General features: G+C 40.0%; 1 protein-coding gene across 1 annotated transcript in view; it reads left to right on the top strand.

The window, feature by feature from the left end:
• The window catches only part of slc44a5b (solute carrier family 44 member 5b), a 33,442-nt gene that overhangs the window by 12,829 nt on the left and 4,491 nt on the right, over nucleotides 1-16,122 (top strand). The window contains 17 exon segments of the mRNA XM_053322953.1: nucleotides 1,313-1,361; nucleotides 6,326-6,399; nucleotides 8,530-8,614; nucleotides 8,919-9,003; nucleotides 9,137-9,250; nucleotides 10,526-10,586; nucleotides 10,685-10,808; nucleotides 11,349-11,381; nucleotides 12,680-12,763; nucleotides 13,147-13,259; nucleotides 13,449-13,580; nucleotides 13,909-14,008; nucleotides 14,095-14,187; nucleotides 14,367-14,454; nucleotides 15,016-15,278; nucleotides 15,709-15,803; nucleotides 15,904-16,007. Coding sequence (XP_053178928.1) covers nucleotides 1,313-1,361; nucleotides 6,326-6,399; nucleotides 8,530-8,614; nucleotides 8,919-9,003; nucleotides 9,137-9,250; nucleotides 10,526-10,586; nucleotides 10,685-10,808; nucleotides 11,349-11,381; nucleotides 12,680-12,763; nucleotides 13,147-13,259; nucleotides 13,449-13,580; nucleotides 13,909-14,008; nucleotides 14,095-14,187; nucleotides 14,367-14,454; nucleotides 15,016-15,278; nucleotides 15,709-15,803; nucleotides 15,904-16,007 — 1,697 coding nt within the window.

Below are 16,122 nucleotides of genomic sequence, written 5' to 3'. Positions count from 1 at the left end.
GATTTTGTGGTTTATTCCAGAAGATAAACATTACGGGACATTTTTTTATGGTAAACTTTCTGTATTATGTTAACTATTTCCAAAAAATGATGATCGGCTTCGTGATGTGACTTTTATATGTTGTCACTGCTAGTTGTGGATGAGACAGAGAAATGAAAAGGTACATTTGATTTAATGTTCTGTGCTCACTGAATATCCTCAACCAAGCACTTTATTGACGTCTACGACGCTAGTGGTCGATGAGTTCACAGAACTGCGTTATTGAGCATGCTCATCGACAGACGCACAACAAACAGCTGCTCCTCAGATGTGAAAAATGCGGAGTTGTTAGAGAGTGAACTACGCTCACTGTGTTCATCTTAATGAAAGATTGCATCACCCATTGCAAAATTATGGGTTTTTAATGAGTCTTTAATTGTTTTTGGATGACTGTGGTGCTCCCTTGGGTGGAGCCATAAGCACTGTCTGCGTTATTAGGATACTTTTTTGTTGTTGTTGTTGTTGTTTTGTTTTTCGTCTTTGTTTTTTTTGTACATAAACTCAGAAGTTGCACAATTCAATAGCACATTCAAAACAGACCCAAAAAATGTACCAGTGTGTAATAGACTGTACTCATTCCTCACACACTGGCTCATACATCTCTTGACAGGATCAGTATGGGAAACGGACAGATGGGAGATAGGCCCAGTCATGCTGCCCCTTAAGTCTGCCCCAGCTGCTTGGAGATATTACGCTCCATGTGTGATGATTAATAGGTCCGAGGGAACACGTCATACTTAGTTTCAACTGGGGTAGAGACGACTCGGGCACCAAAAAAGCAGCCAATGATGAATCCAAATGCACTGTCACACCTACGTGCTGGAGTTAACCCCTTTGGGTGACTGATGCTTCCTGCTCCTGTGGTTCAGTATTTACTCTGCTGGATCAAATGGGGTTTCTTTACTGTGACCCAGATAAACAGTTTGGCTCATGAGTTGTTAAAATGATTTATTATATTTCCGTGTTAGCTACATTGTTTTGGCTTCTACAGATCGAGCTTCGATCCCTCTTCATCCCCGTCCCACCAGGAGACCTGCACTGTGAAATGGCCTAGTTACCGTAGTTAATTGTGGCCAGTTGAACAACACAACACGCTAACATGTGATGTCAGTGTTTTAAATGCTGCTCATAACCATTTTGATATTGTTACTTTCTGTTTCTCTTCTCTGTTTCTTTCTGTTCAGTTTTTTATCTCGTGGTTCTGTTGATGAACCAGACGTAAGTACAGTTTGTTGTACATGACTAACCTCACCATGCTCTTCTTGTCTTTTAGGTGAGCCACGCCAGTTTGACCCAAGCTTCAAAGGGCCTGTTCATAAAAGGTATTACATAAACTCACCATCACCACCTTTAACTTTATACAGTAGTTTAACAGTAGTTTCATCCAATAACAAACGTTTAGAAACACATTTGAGACATTTTGTCAGCACTGAAGGAACTGAACTGTTTTCACCTGCATTGTACAACCACTTACCACATACCAATTGGACTTTGTAATATTTAAAATAGGAAATATTTTTTTAACTCCCAACATCTGATTCTTAGATGCGTATTGATTGAGCCTGTTGTGTAATCTTTTGGCACACACCCCCGTCCGAGCGCTGATAGATTGATCACTTTTCACACTACGTTAATAAAGATCGAGAGTGAGCGCTGGCAACTCTATTCCACTCTACCGCACAGATCAATGGCCATAAGTCAAGCTGGTGGCTGGAGTTAGCCCAATGACACACATTATTAACCAGCCAGATACACCCAAAACAGATGTAGTCCACAGATCATCGGGGCCATTTCAGGGAGATACGGTAATGTCTCCGTTTGTGGCACTGCTCCTGATTAACTGCCGTCTGCTGTTTGCCTCATGAGGGCTACAACTCTGTACACATGACAGTTAGTTTTTGCATTGATTCAATTTGAGGTGTTTATTATAAAAGATGATTATTAATTGAACCAAACCAAAACATATAAAAGTGCTTTTTTAAACCGATGAGTCAAATATATTGATATACTGTATCATCATTTCTATATAAATCTGTTGAAAATCAAATGTCAAATTCACATGAAATGGTCAAGTTTTAGTGTAAATTGGGGACTTAAAAATGTGTGATCTGGTACATTTATATAGAACTGTAAACTTCAGGAGTTTTTCCCTACAAAAATGTGGAACATGTGGAATTTAGAAAAAAAAGTCTACATCCAGTCTACCTGATTTCTTTAGCACTGCAATGAAGAGCAGAATATTGCAATAAAGCAAAAAAAAAAAAAAAACCCAAGGGTGTAACCACAGGCTTTTCTTGATGATTTAGTCATTTTCTGAGGTAATGTAGGCTCTTATCTCTTTTATGTGCAGTGTCAGTTTGGCAGGCTGCTGTGAAGGCATGTTTCAGTCCTCCTGTGTCTCTTTATCCCACCCTCTCCAGCCCATTTCAGTGCTACAGCTGGGTGAAGGCACCAAGGATACTTTGATGTTTCTGTGGCTCAGAGGCTTTTTCTTAATGAGAACTGGGAGAGAACTGACTCTGTGGTCGTCTTGTTTTCATGCAAGCTCAATGTCTAAATGAAGTAACTCTATCTGTGGTAATTGAGTAGTCCTCTAAAGGCTGCACAGAAGTGGGCACTGCGTAGTGTTAATTTAACCTGACTCCAGCTTTAACAAAAAGATGCACAGATACAGTCAGGTGTCAAAAATATACACAGGTGAGCCACTGCACAAGCATGTTGCAATGTAAGAATGCCTTTTAATAGTGTAGTTTACTGTAAATGTGCACTCACGACAATTTACCAATAAATCAGATGCTCGCTCACATCACAGATATGTGTACCTAAAGGAACTGTGTGTTTATGAGGAAAAGAAAAATGATCTCAGTTGCTGCTCACTCTTAACTCTTTTGTCCCTCTTGGCTCGTGTGACCATGAGAAATCTCCCTTTTGTGTGGAGATCTGGTCCTCCAAATATCTCTTTCTGTTAATGTCTGTTACAAAGCAGGAACAGTCTGGCAGATTCACACCACAGTGGCACCCACGCTATTCTGTGGCACCACTGCCATCTGTGTCACCTTGGCTCCTGCGGAATATCAGCCTTGCAAATGAAGCTCTGACACAAAAGTTTCCTTTCGCACTGACAGATTTCTTTTTCCTTCCACGCACCACTGCCCGCCCACACAGTACACATGCAGGGCAGTGCTGCGATCTGTATGTGTAAGTGACATTTGTGGAGATCTGAAGATTTTGGAGCAAGGCCAGTTGGACAACATCTTGGATTTGGTTCACACCCGTCATTAACGTGAGTGTTGGGTGACCCAATCACAAGTGCAAAGTTCTGCGTAGATCAGTTGACACCTTGAACACGTCTCAACGTCAGCAGTATACATTCCACGCCTGATCTGAAGACGTTTGGCATGTGGGCAGAATGATTCAAAGTGAAATCAGACAGCATTGTTTGTGTGTACTCCATCCACGAGGATCTCACCTTTTGTTGTATCTCCTTCTTCTTTGCACTTTAATATGATGCCTTTGGCACGTGAGTACGTACTTCTGCATACAAGTATGTGGTCTTTCAATGTGGACCAGGACACGTTCGATTGTGGCCATATGCGGCTTAGACCACCTCTGAATTCAGTGTGAGCGATCTGATCTCGATGCGTCCTCAGTGTGTCTTTGCTACATTCACATCTGTACTTAGAGCTGTCCACTGGTGATCACATAATCTAAGAACAAGGTGCAAAATTCACTTTTTCCTCCACTGGCCAAATGACTTGTGAATGTTCAAACTTAAAGAGCCTCTCAATAGACTACCACAGCTAAGCTACCATCCATTAGCATATTTCAGCATTTGGCTTGTGGCTGGAGCTAATTTTACGCCCCGCAGGACGCATTTTAATGCCAGTTGTGAGCAGGGCCGATGTGGCCTGCTTTTCTGAGATAAGAGAACAAAGCAGAATTGTTTTCAATCTCCTCACATTGTCAGCTTCCCTTCAACACTCACCTTTGCATGCTTTAAAGGTGACTTTGTATGACCACTGTGGTGCTGTGTTTGTGCTTTGTCTTAATAACGCAGCGGCCTCTGTAAGTGCGTTGAGAAATAAGACACAGTAACAGTAACCGTCACATGACAGTGGAGGAGGGGAGACTTTAGAGTCCCCAGGCTCAGATCTCCACCTGCTCTCATCCCAGATGATGTGTGTCTGAGTGACAGCTAACTTATGTACCAGCTAAAGGACGGGGAGGGACTCAAAGACCAGGAATGCAACCATTGCCATGGCAACCCAGACAGCTGAACCCTGTTTTCTTATTGAATTAAATTAAGTCGTAATCCCTTTGTTAATAAAATGCACATTAGCAGCAGCTTTGCTGATGGTGTTGCGGGTTGTCTTTATATTCCTTGTACATATTGTCACTATGGTTTTCTTCACCAGGCAGTGATTTGGACATTTTAGCTTCTTTTGTTTCTTTATTATCTCAAAAAAATAACTGCTGTACTTTCAGAAAAATGTACCTTGATGGGTGTCACAAGTCCCTGAGCCTTGTCTCCAACTGCTCTTTTAGTCTTTTGTCATCAAATGTCCGCTAACAGAGGCTCCAGCTGATGTTTGGATGTTTGCCTGAAGATACAGAGCAGATGGTCTTTGGGTCAATTATTACCAGCTCCAAATGTGCTGACCAGGCTATGGGGGGAGACATCACATTTTGAATGTGCAGTCTTCAGATCAGAGAGGTGATGGTGGAAACATCTTGTTCTGAAATGAGAAACAAGGAGTATTAGCTGCCCTGCTGGGGCAGGAGAGATTTCCAGACCTCTATATTGCTCAGTTCAGCAAACCGATCTACCAAAGCAGCCTATTAACAAGCATTGCAGCAGTTATTAACGTGGGCCCATAAAAATGAGCTCATGATTCCAGCTGCACTTTCAAACTTTCGTGAATCATTTACGATGCAAGCCTAAATTACACAGCTGACCCTTAATCTAAGAGGCTACACTAAGCATACATTTAAAATAGTTTTTAATAGTTAAATGTACATTTCCTAATAAAAGTACATTCAATAAACTTATTTGTTTCTGTTTGAGGACTCTATTATAATATGGTTGATCTAGTCTTCATTATTGTCAGCTAGTTAATAATGAAATTATATTGGAAGGCTGAGGAGCAGCACAAATGAGTTGTATGTATGGGATATGTTTAGTTCTCTGTAATCAAGCTGCATGCAGTACAAGGACAGTTCGCTGCAAACGTGTCACATCTCTGAGCACAGGTTTCCTTTTAACCTTGGCTGTACTCTTCTGGATGAAAAAGGAGAAGGGTTGAAAGCTGAAGGAGATGTGGGGCCAAGTCAATTTGTGCAGCATATGCTGTTAGGTGGGCTAGTACGTATGTCCTTTGTATGGTAGGACTGTGCACAGTGTATTGAACTTTGCTTTATTCAAAGACTGGGCTCAATATTCATCGCCTGAATAGTTTTGAAAGAGGATGAAGAAAGGGTTGGAACCTCTCTCAGGGTGGAAAGGATGGGAAGAAAGCTTGTTATGGGAGGGAGACAGTGAGACGGTGTATAAAGATTCAGAGAGACTCCGGGATGCTGCTTTAAACCGGTAGACCCAGGCTACTGCGGAGAGAGAGAGAGAGAGGCAACCTTCAAATAGCTGTCTCTTTGCCTGTGAGACAGTTAACTCTGGGGGGATCCAGAGTCTCATTAGAAAGTCCGGGGAGCTCTACCACAGTTTCTCTGAAAGCGTAGAATAAAGTTGACACCTTGTCATGGCTGGTAGCAGGTATCCAGATATAAAGCTCAAACTCACTTGCCATACAGCAGCTGTGTTATCATTACCAACAATGAAATGGTTGAACCCACAGCATTTTTTTCTCCTTAACGTGAGAAGTGTGTTGCTAGCTTCTGCTTTCTACCATTAACTTGCTCAAGTTTGCATGGCAACACTTGATGAGCTGTCCGGCTTGAAACCACATCGAAGCTGAGCTCAGAAACCACAAAGCCATCTCAAGCAGACAAAACTTAACCAGGCTGCAATTTAGATTTCACTGTAAAAACTGCACATGCAGTTTAAGGGGTTATACAGAAGGTCACACAATAATGCATGGACCAACAATATCTAAAACAAATCTGTTACTTAACGTCTCTCTGTTTGCACAAATTAATTCAATTACCCTCAAGGTCACAGTGCTAAATGATACTGATTTAGACAAAGGCTCTCTACTGTCAATAAATCACCTTATTTTTCTCTCTTATTTTGCTTTTCCATGTCACTGATCTACTACTCTTTTCTTATCCCCAGGAGCTGCACCGATGTGGTTTGCTGTATTATTTTCATTGCTGTCATCCTCGGCTACATCGCCCTGGGTACTGTGGGTAAGTTTGACACATTGCTGCCACAAATTCTCATCGAGGCTGTTTACATAATTTTAAATGTTGTGATGTCTTCATTTTAAAATGCATTCTGGTAATCTGAACACAAGCGGGCAGCCGAGGCACATCGTCTTTCACACCACCTGTGACTATCATGCGTCTCCAAGGTGTAGAGCTGACCAATTGTGTGCACAAGTGTATAGTTATTATGCTAATAAAACACAAATGTTTCAAGAATTAATAAACATGTACGAGCTATTCCGACCATTGAGATTGGCAAGACAAAATAATATGGCATTGGCACGTTGTCACCAAAACAACCGCCACATCGTGCACTGATTACATATTTTCCTGTTACATCCTCGTCAGGGACGCATCAGGATGCATTAGTGTTTAAATAAATGTGTCCCAGAACACCTCAGCAAGTGGTTTGAGTGATACGATCACAATGTGTCTGAGTTGCTTAAAACTACATCTAAATAGTCAATTACACACAAACATGCACAGCTGTGTTGATGTGTTATGGTCTGATCGTGGTCCTGGACTAGAACCTGCTTACTTATCCTGTTCTACCAGTTGTACAAAGTAATCCTTACTCGTGAGTTTTTGTCTGAAAACAAAATCCTAATTTACCACAAACAAAATGGTACTGATCCTCTCCACAGGATGCACCAACACTTGAGGAGAAAACAAGCTGTTTTGTTTGTTTGACTTATTTATCATTTCATGGCGGGGTATTCAACAAAATGTCTGATTGTGAAAAGTGAGTGGGAGCTGAGAAATGTGGCTCCCTGAGAGAATGATTTATTCTTTTAATAAACGAGAGTTACGCTACAACATACAGCTTGTATGGCTCACTCTGGTTGTGTCTTGACATGACGCGATGGTGCTATTAAAGCTATTTTGATGTCCCTGTCGAGTTTTTGACTGGGTGACCTTTGTCTCCCAATTCATTCAAATTTTCTTAAAACCATTTAGTTCACCCGAGTGTGAAAGAGTGTCTACTTTGTCTACAACAGACTGAGGCCACAGAGGCTTGTGAATCATCACATCAGCACTCTCTTTCTTTCCTTCTTTCTTCTTCTTTTACCCTTTTCTATTTCTCTCTTCTTTGGTCAGTTTTCTTTTCCCCTTTCTTATACAAATACACTTCCTGTTTTATCGACAGCAGAAATTATGATACATTTCTTACTTAATCTTTTTTTTTCACAGATTAGTGAAAAATGAACTCACAATGCTGTCACTAGAAGTACCATACATTACCATTTTGTTGTCAGTGGAGTCACATCTCAATCCGGGCATTGGAAGGACTGTTTCACTGTTTCCTAATAATGTCAAAGAGCAGGAGACTTGACAATGACTGTGACTTCAAATAGACATGTCAGCAATCAGCTGGAGAACTTTGCATGTGCATAATTTTTCAGTTTCAAAGACTTGTAGAGCCCCTCTGTTTTGCTGTTTCACATTCAGCACAATCCTTCATTGACTGGCAAGGTTGAAGGGCCCTAACACTGTGTTGTTCAGGTTGGACAAACAGTGGACATGCAAGAATTGCTTAGTAAATTGAATTTTAGGGCTACTGCTACTCCTATCTAGGGAAACAGAACAAATTAAACAGAATTGATTTTCTTGTAGTTTTTTTTCTGTGTAGATGTTTCTTTTCAATTAATATGCATATATGCAGCCCTCCAAATAGATTTCCATTGTGGTCCGGTGTTTTTAATTTGGTTGGTTATTTGTTGTCTTCAGTTAGTCCACAGAGGGACACATAGCCTTGGTCTGATGCCCTCACAGCATTCAGGAGCCATATTGATTTAAACAGGACCCTCTTTGATCTAAAGGTTCACGTTGTTTAATAATAATGGTGGCTCAATAATGATGCAGTGCTTGTCCTTAGGTAGCAAGTAACATAGAAAACTAAACAGGCTCTAGGATTTAAGCACCCCAAGGCTGATAGCATGTGTTACTTAGGACCTCAGAGAGACTGAAAAGGAGGGTAATGAGTTTACCAGTGGCCTCTTGTAGCTCAGTAGGTGGAACATGGCAGTAATACAGCCAGTTTTAAGAGTGTGTGTCTCCTCTGTTCAAATCTAAGCTATGTGATTCAAATGGAAAATGTATTTTTCTTTTCAGCCTGGATCCACGGCGACCCCAGGAAGGTCGTCTATCCAACCAACAGCCATGGTCAGTTCTGTGGCCAGCAGGGGACCCTAAATGCGTGAGTGAAAAAATATCAGCCTCTTAAATCCTTGTTCACTGGAATAATTATGTTCCTTCAATTTGTCCGTCAGCTGTTCAATGTTATCTTTACACCAGCAGAAGCCTTGGAGATGGTTTGTGATTAATTATGGCGAGATTTACTGTGTGTGTGTGTGTGTGTGTGTGTGTGTGTGTGTGTGTGTGTGTGTGTGTGTGTGTGTGTGTGTGTGTGTTAAAACATTGCACAGTAATGGGCTGATTTCTCAGTGTTTAAATCCTTCTAATCTGACTCCTTTCTTTGTCTTCATCATGTGTCTCCACAGAAACAAAACCAAATTGTTCTACTTCAACATGTTGAAATGTGCCAATCCCGCAGTTTTAATTAACCTCCAGTGCCCTACAACCCAGGTAAGACATTGAATGAAGCCACTTCTAGCAGCACATTTTACAGTGATTTATGTTCCTCTCCAACCTCTCCTCCATGCTTGATTATGCAAGATTGATGGGCTTTCTCATTAAGAGGATGTGTTTCCTCCTCCAGCTCTGTGTCTCCAAGTGCCCTGACAGATTTGCCACTCTCCTGGATGCGCAGAATACCAAAACCTGGGAATATTACAAGCAATTCTGCAAACCGGGCTTTGAGATTGGCAGTAAGGTGAGAGACAGTGGTTAGTGGTCTGTTTTGATGTTTTGTTAACAGGACGAGTCTGTGAACACAATGACTTCTGTGTAAAACAAAGACTTTACATAACATATATGTTGGACAATGTAATAATTGCGACAGCAGCAACAAACCCTCGAGCTTCGCTTGAACCGAGCCATCTCCCCAAAGATTAAGAGTATGGTTTCATCCTCTGTCCATGGACTGATGTTTTCGACGTCCTCCGTTGCCTCCAGTGATATCAGCTAGCAACAACAACTCGAATAAGCCTGTGTGTCGCATACAGTGACGTAGCGTAGAGACGTAGAGAGACGTCATGGACAGTCAAATCCGATATGGATGTTTGGAGCTGTTCAGACTCAGACACATCTGTCCAAATGCGATTTGAAACTACCTCCCAAAGGTGGTTTCAATCTGGTTTGCAAAAATTGGATTTCATGTGATTTATGACTGTTCAGACTTCATAAGAGCCATCTAGTTCCAATCTAGATTGGCTAAAAATCGGATTTTGGCTTGCAGTGTGAACGCAGCCTTAATGTCACTTCTTTAACACTGAGAAGTGTATATATTTAATTCCAGAATTTTATTCATGTGAAAAGGGCTACTATGGGGTCTAAATTATGAGAGTTTAGATTTTCTTCTTCTCTTGTAAACACTTTTCATTAGATATAATTTGACAAGATAATAATACCTGTTTAGCTTTTGAACATCAAAAGAATTCCATCCTCAACACTCATCAATTTTATCTCTACCATCATTTAAATGGAAAACTCTTTGAATGTGTTTGGAAGAAAGGTGGAAGTGAGTTAGCTGCTGCTGATGCACATCACAGCCCTGTTCTGTCAGCTGGCAGTAGTTCAGTGGCGTTGACGTTGACGTTGACATGATGCTCCAGAAAGTGAGATGGTGTGTGGGAGCACCTAACATCTCAGTCATACTGTTTGAACTGAATCATCAATTCCCCTTCCCACATCATCTCAAGTATGACAGTGTTACATCAGACAGATTTTAGTCCATCACCGTCACCTCTGATTCTTAAATTACAATTTAATCATTGTTGTCCCTTACAATAAATACTCACATGCAAGGCTTTTACATAAATACAGAGACCCACACAACTGATTTAAACAATGGAAAGATTACTTAATTTAATGTAAAAGTCCCTCTACTGTTTCTAACTGTCATAAAGAACTGTCATGGAGGAATAAATGGTCCATGATAAATCTAATTCTCACTTGTTGAACATTGTCCCCTTTATTTCCCTTTCAGACAGTCGGAGAAGTCTTGCGAGATGAAGACTGCCCATCTATGATTGTGCCAAGCAGACCTTGTAAGTTGATCTGAAACAGTGTACACACAGTAATATGCAGCAGCTCATCATTTGTTTGCAAAGCCACTTAAGTCAAACATTTTAAAAATGTCTTTCAGTTCTTCAGCGGTGCTTCCCTGATTTCATTACAAGAAATGGAATTTTGACTGTAGCCAATCAGACCAAGTTCAATGATGGTGTCAATAGCCAGAGAAGTGTCAACGACCTCAAAGAAGCTGCCAAGTAAGTCCTGCTTCCCTGCAAAGCAAATCATTGTCTTTTGCTGTTTAACCAGTGAAGTTATGCAGATAAAAAAGTCACAAACATTTGATTGAGAATTCTTGCTGAGGTAAAAGATTATGCATGATAATACATCCTGAAAATGAAAGTGTTTTAAAAATGTTATACTGTCAATAGGGCTGCTGCCTCTGCACCCAGAGAGCTCTGGACAGATATTGAAGGGTAGGACAAGTGGGTGTGTCACTGATGCCCAGGAATGTGTCCAAACACATTCACAGTCATTTGCATGTTTAGTGCATGCACATGCAGGTTACCTACAAGTTCAACAGTAGAACTTCAAGGTTTCCTACAAGCTTATAACAGCTGCTTTGTAATAGTGTGCTGTCAACATGTTAATGGGCTGATATAGGATAAGCAGAGAAATCATGTATTAAAACCAGTGAGCTGATGTCACATACATGATTCAGTGATTGCTGTGATCAAATGTCATTTGCCTTGGATTACTTGGTAATGTAATGTGTTTTAATGCTTTTCTTTTTGTAGCCAAGTAACCGCCATGCAGCAAGGAGTGGACAGGTCTCAAAAATGATTTATTTCAGCTTTTTAACCTTGCCTCCGCTGTAGTCAGTATCACTGTGTAGAAGACTAACCTTCCCACCTCTGCTTTTTATCATCAAGAAGAATCTGTCTCTGCATCCCTCCATCTGCAACACTGGAGAGGAATTTAGACAGATTAATACAACTGTTTGTGGTATATATTTACCTCTTAACATGAAGTAAAACTACTTCTTTATGAATTGCTGTGCACAATCTTTTTCAAATATAATAGAGAGTGATGTGGTGCCACCTGGTGGTCTCTCTGTTTGCTCCCTTGGTCTAGATATGAACGCAAGTTTGCATAACTGTGCTGGATATGATCCAGACTCTGCGTAATGGACAGGGTTGCATTGACCTTTAGGCAGCTGAATTAGACATCTTGATCATGCAGCTGATTTCAGAACTGTTTCCTGTGCTGTGTTGGCCCCATAGAAATGTTAGCTTGTGCTCTGCATCTTCTGTTTGTACTGGAGAGATTTATCTGAGTCATAGGGCAGTGTGCTTGGGACCTCAGTCTACTGTTGTACCTACTAGTTTTGTAGTTAGTTAAATAACTTAATTTGTTAAGTAGTTCGTCCCACCAAAGTTTATAGTTTATGAGGTTTATGCTTATTTAAATACACAAATGATGTATTTATGCTGAATAATTTTCTTTAGTTGAGATTTTTATCTTTGCCCAGCACCGGGGAAAGATGATATTATTTCTTGATCCTTCAGAGTCATTTTAAACTTGAACAGTTTTTAAATAGAGATTATTCAGGCAACAAGTAAAACTAATTTACTTTAATTAAAAAAAACAACAACAATCTTCTGTTGTGTATGTCTTCCTGTTGGCTATCATACACTTAACCTGTATTGTGAACAGAAATAAATGGATTCTTGATCTAACATATCCATTACTATGTGCTATTTCACCAGGTGCTCCTCTTATCACATTTAGTAACATGCTACTATACCATTCACCGCCATACTGTAGAACTACTGCTTAATAGTGCTTCGGTAACACTAATGCTGTTTTTTGGCACAATGATTTTGAACTTCACACCTTCATAACCTGAGATTATGAGGTTGTGTTTCAAAGCATTTTGAAACTGTTTTCATTTTTGTGTCCCTGTGGGAGCATTAAAGATAAAGTGTCAAAATATTTTTGGAAAAGTCTATTAAACTGTGAGAGGAAATAACACAAGCCTGCCACAGTCCCTATCTGTGTTCTTATTAAATCCCTTTTTTGTCACTCACTCTATTTCCCACTTTTTCCCATCTCACCTATGTCACAGAGGTGTCGCAAGTCTGCTGAATGCCAAAGAAATTGGCATGAAGATCTTTGAGGATTATGCAAATTCCTGGGACTGGATCCTCATGTAAGAATGGCTCTGGCTTTTGGTGATTTTCATGTTTTCACTTCTTTTTATAGAATATGTGCTGCTCTTTGGGCAGAGAAACTTCTCTGACCCATCAGTAACATCATGGTTAAAATTGTATATGCAAATACCTCTTTACTGTCGCACCTGCTTGAAGCCCCATATTGGTGGAATTTAGCAGAATAGGCAATTCAGATATCACCAGATTCATTGCTATTAGCATCTTACTAAAGTCTAAATTCATTACTATGTGGTAGAATACACATATGAGGGACACACACACACATACACACTGGTCTTAAGAAATAATTTGGGCTGTGTATTTATTTGTCAGAGTTTACTTTCCAAGTAAACCCAATATGTATGTGTTTGGGCTGTTGCAGTGCTCTGGTGATTACCATGGTGGTCAGCCTGTTCTTCATCCTACTGCTGCGTTACACCGCTGGTATGCTTCTGTGGCTCATTGTCTTTGGTGTCATTGCTGCAGTCGGCTATGGTGAGTATGAACTATTGCCAGTAGCTACTGCATATGTAGTACAGTACTGCCCACATATTTTACATTTGACTTTTTTCAACTATCTTGCTGTAAGCCATTCTGTTGTCATGGCAAACTGTATGAGATTTATATTTGTCTTACTTTGTTGCATCTTTCCCTATCTTTCATTGGTTTCTCTGTGTCTCTCAGGTATCTGGCACTGCTACTGGGAGTATAGTATTCTGAGTGGGAGGTCAGGTTCTAATGTCACCATCTCTGATATCGGCTTCCAGACAGACTTCAGCATTTATCTCCAGCTCAGCCAGACATGGTTCATCTTCAGTATGTTGTCATCCACTAAATACCTTTACTTCTCAATTTGGATTCTATTATCTGAGCTTCACATAACATAACAAATGTCAGTTGATGGTTTCTGCTCTTTGTGCCTTATGGTACCATGTATTTTTATCCCTGGTTGGTTGTTATAACAGACATTAGACTGCCCACCATATGGTGCATTGCAACAGCATTTTTCAATCTCTGTTGATCCTTCTGCAGTGATTCAGTGATTTAAATAATTATTTTTTACTAACTAAAGTAAAACTAATATTAATAGACATGCTAAAACATACTTGTTGTCTATTAATTAAATGCGTTACCTGTTTTGTAGTGATCGTACTTTCTGTGATTGAGTTCATCATTGTGGTCATACTGATATTTCTGAGGACGAGGCTGCGCATCGCAATTGCATTACTGAAGGAGGGAAGCAGGTAAGTGGATAAGAACTCAGTTTTCTCCCTTTTTTCATGCGTACAATACAATTAAAAAAATATATTTGATCCTTTTTTGTTTCTAGGGCCATCAGTTACATCATGTCTGCTCTTTTCTACCCTATCATCACCTTTTTCCTTCTGGCCATCTGCATCGCTTACTGGGCTGTCACAGCAGTGTATCCTTCCAACTGTTTGTATATTCAATGAAATGTTTTATTAAGACAAGTACAGGAATTGTGCTACTTACATGCAGTGTGTGGCACTTTTACTGTAGAACCACTAGAAGTTAATTAAGAGTGTCCACAAGATTATAACCAATCAGTGTCTAACTGAACCTTAACTGGTTTGCCCTCAGCTTCTTAGCATCATCTGGTAATGCAGTCTACAAGGTCATGGCTGCTGATGATAAATGCATGTATGCCAACCTCACATGCAGCCCAAAGGTTAGCACCACACTCTCTTACACACTTAAGTGCATTTACTGATGAAATATCTCAGTCTTTGTTCTTATAACAATGTAATTTTTCTGCCACTTCCTCCTCTGTGAAATATTTTTAATCAGATTTGTTCACACTCAACTGTAATCAATCAGAGTGAATTTAAGTAAATGCAAATCTGATAGCTGGCAGTGAGTTTTGTGTCAGAATCATTAAAATGAATCTGCTGTGATGTAAATAGAGATCACATTAGTGGTTGACAGCTATGAACACTTAATGTGACAGATGTTTTTTTATCAGCCTGCCTGCCCTCCCTGGTTTGTGTAAGATGATATGAATGTCTAAAAGCATTTGTATGCTATGTGGTTACACAAACCTGGAATAAATGCAGGATTTTCTCAAATCCCATACACATCATTATGTGTTTTTATGTGATAAGTAGTACACTTTGACTCGATTTAAATGAGTCAAGGGACACTAAGTGTAACAGAAATATTTAAGCAAATGTTAAATCACAAAACAACCATCCAACTACACATGAATATACAACCTGTGGCTTTCTTTCAGAATTTCAGTCAGAGCAATATCACCAAAGTGTGCCCCGGATCACAATGCATGTTTGCCTTCTATGGTGGGGAGAGCGTGTACCACCGCTACATCTTAGTCCTTCACCTTTGCAACCTATTTGTGTTCCTCTGGCTGGTCAACTTTACAATCGCCCTGGGCCAGTGCACCCTGGCCGGGGCCTTTGCATCCTACTACTGGGCCCTGAAGAAGCCACATGACATCCCTTTCTGCCCTCTCTACGCTGCATTTAGTAGAGCCATACGGTAGGTAGCATGCTGAAAAAAAATTCAGGAAGGGTTTACACACTTGAAACACACAGATCTCTAAATGGAGTTTCTCCAAACTAAACATACTTCAGAAATCTGTTGTGTGGTTCAGACTTATTTTGTGTCATTTGCTGCAATACTAGATTCATAGTTAAAGATTATAATATACATTTGCACACATTCTTGCCAATTTTGATTTGACATTTGTTTTATATGGACAAAATTTAGGACAAATAGCAGAAATCAAATAAAGCAATTTCCTATTTTGAGCATTTATGGAATTTACAAAGTCGTCAATGTGATTTTCCCTTTTTTACTTGTAATATATAAATTAAAATCCATTTTTTTCAGATAAAAAGGATGACACACTGCCTATACAAATGTTTAGATAAACATTATTCCACTTGGTTTGTTTCTTGCGTTGCAGTTATCACACAGGTTCCCTCGCCTTCGGTTCTCTGATCCTCACTGTGGTGCAGATGGTCCGTCTTGTTCTCGAGTACCTGGATCAAAAACTGAAAGGTAACCTGTAACTCTTTAAGACTCTGATCCTCACACTCTCACACAACTTAATGAATATTTCAAATGTGATATTGTGGATTGATAATTTTTGTTTTCCCAGGTCCTCAAAATGCATGCACTCGATTCATTCTTTGCTGCCTCAAATGCTGCTTCTGGTGCCTGGAACATTTCATCAAGTTTATAAACAGAAATGCGTACATTATGGTGAGTGAAGGAACATCTGTTTTTATTAAAAAATATCTGTTTACAGTTGAGTTGTTAATTGGTCTGGCTTGGACATCAGTGCTTAATTACACTTTACAAAGCACTTTATACTTTT

This window comes from Scomber japonicus, chromosome 7, assembly GCF_027409825.1.
Source record: "Scomber japonicus isolate fScoJap1 chromosome 7, fScoJap1.pri, whole genome shotgun sequence".
Classification (NCBI taxonomy): domain Eukaryota; kingdom Metazoa; phylum Chordata; class Actinopteri; order Scombriformes; family Scombridae; genus Scomber; species Scomber japonicus.
This window is presented reverse-complemented; position numbering and strand designations above follow the sequence as displayed.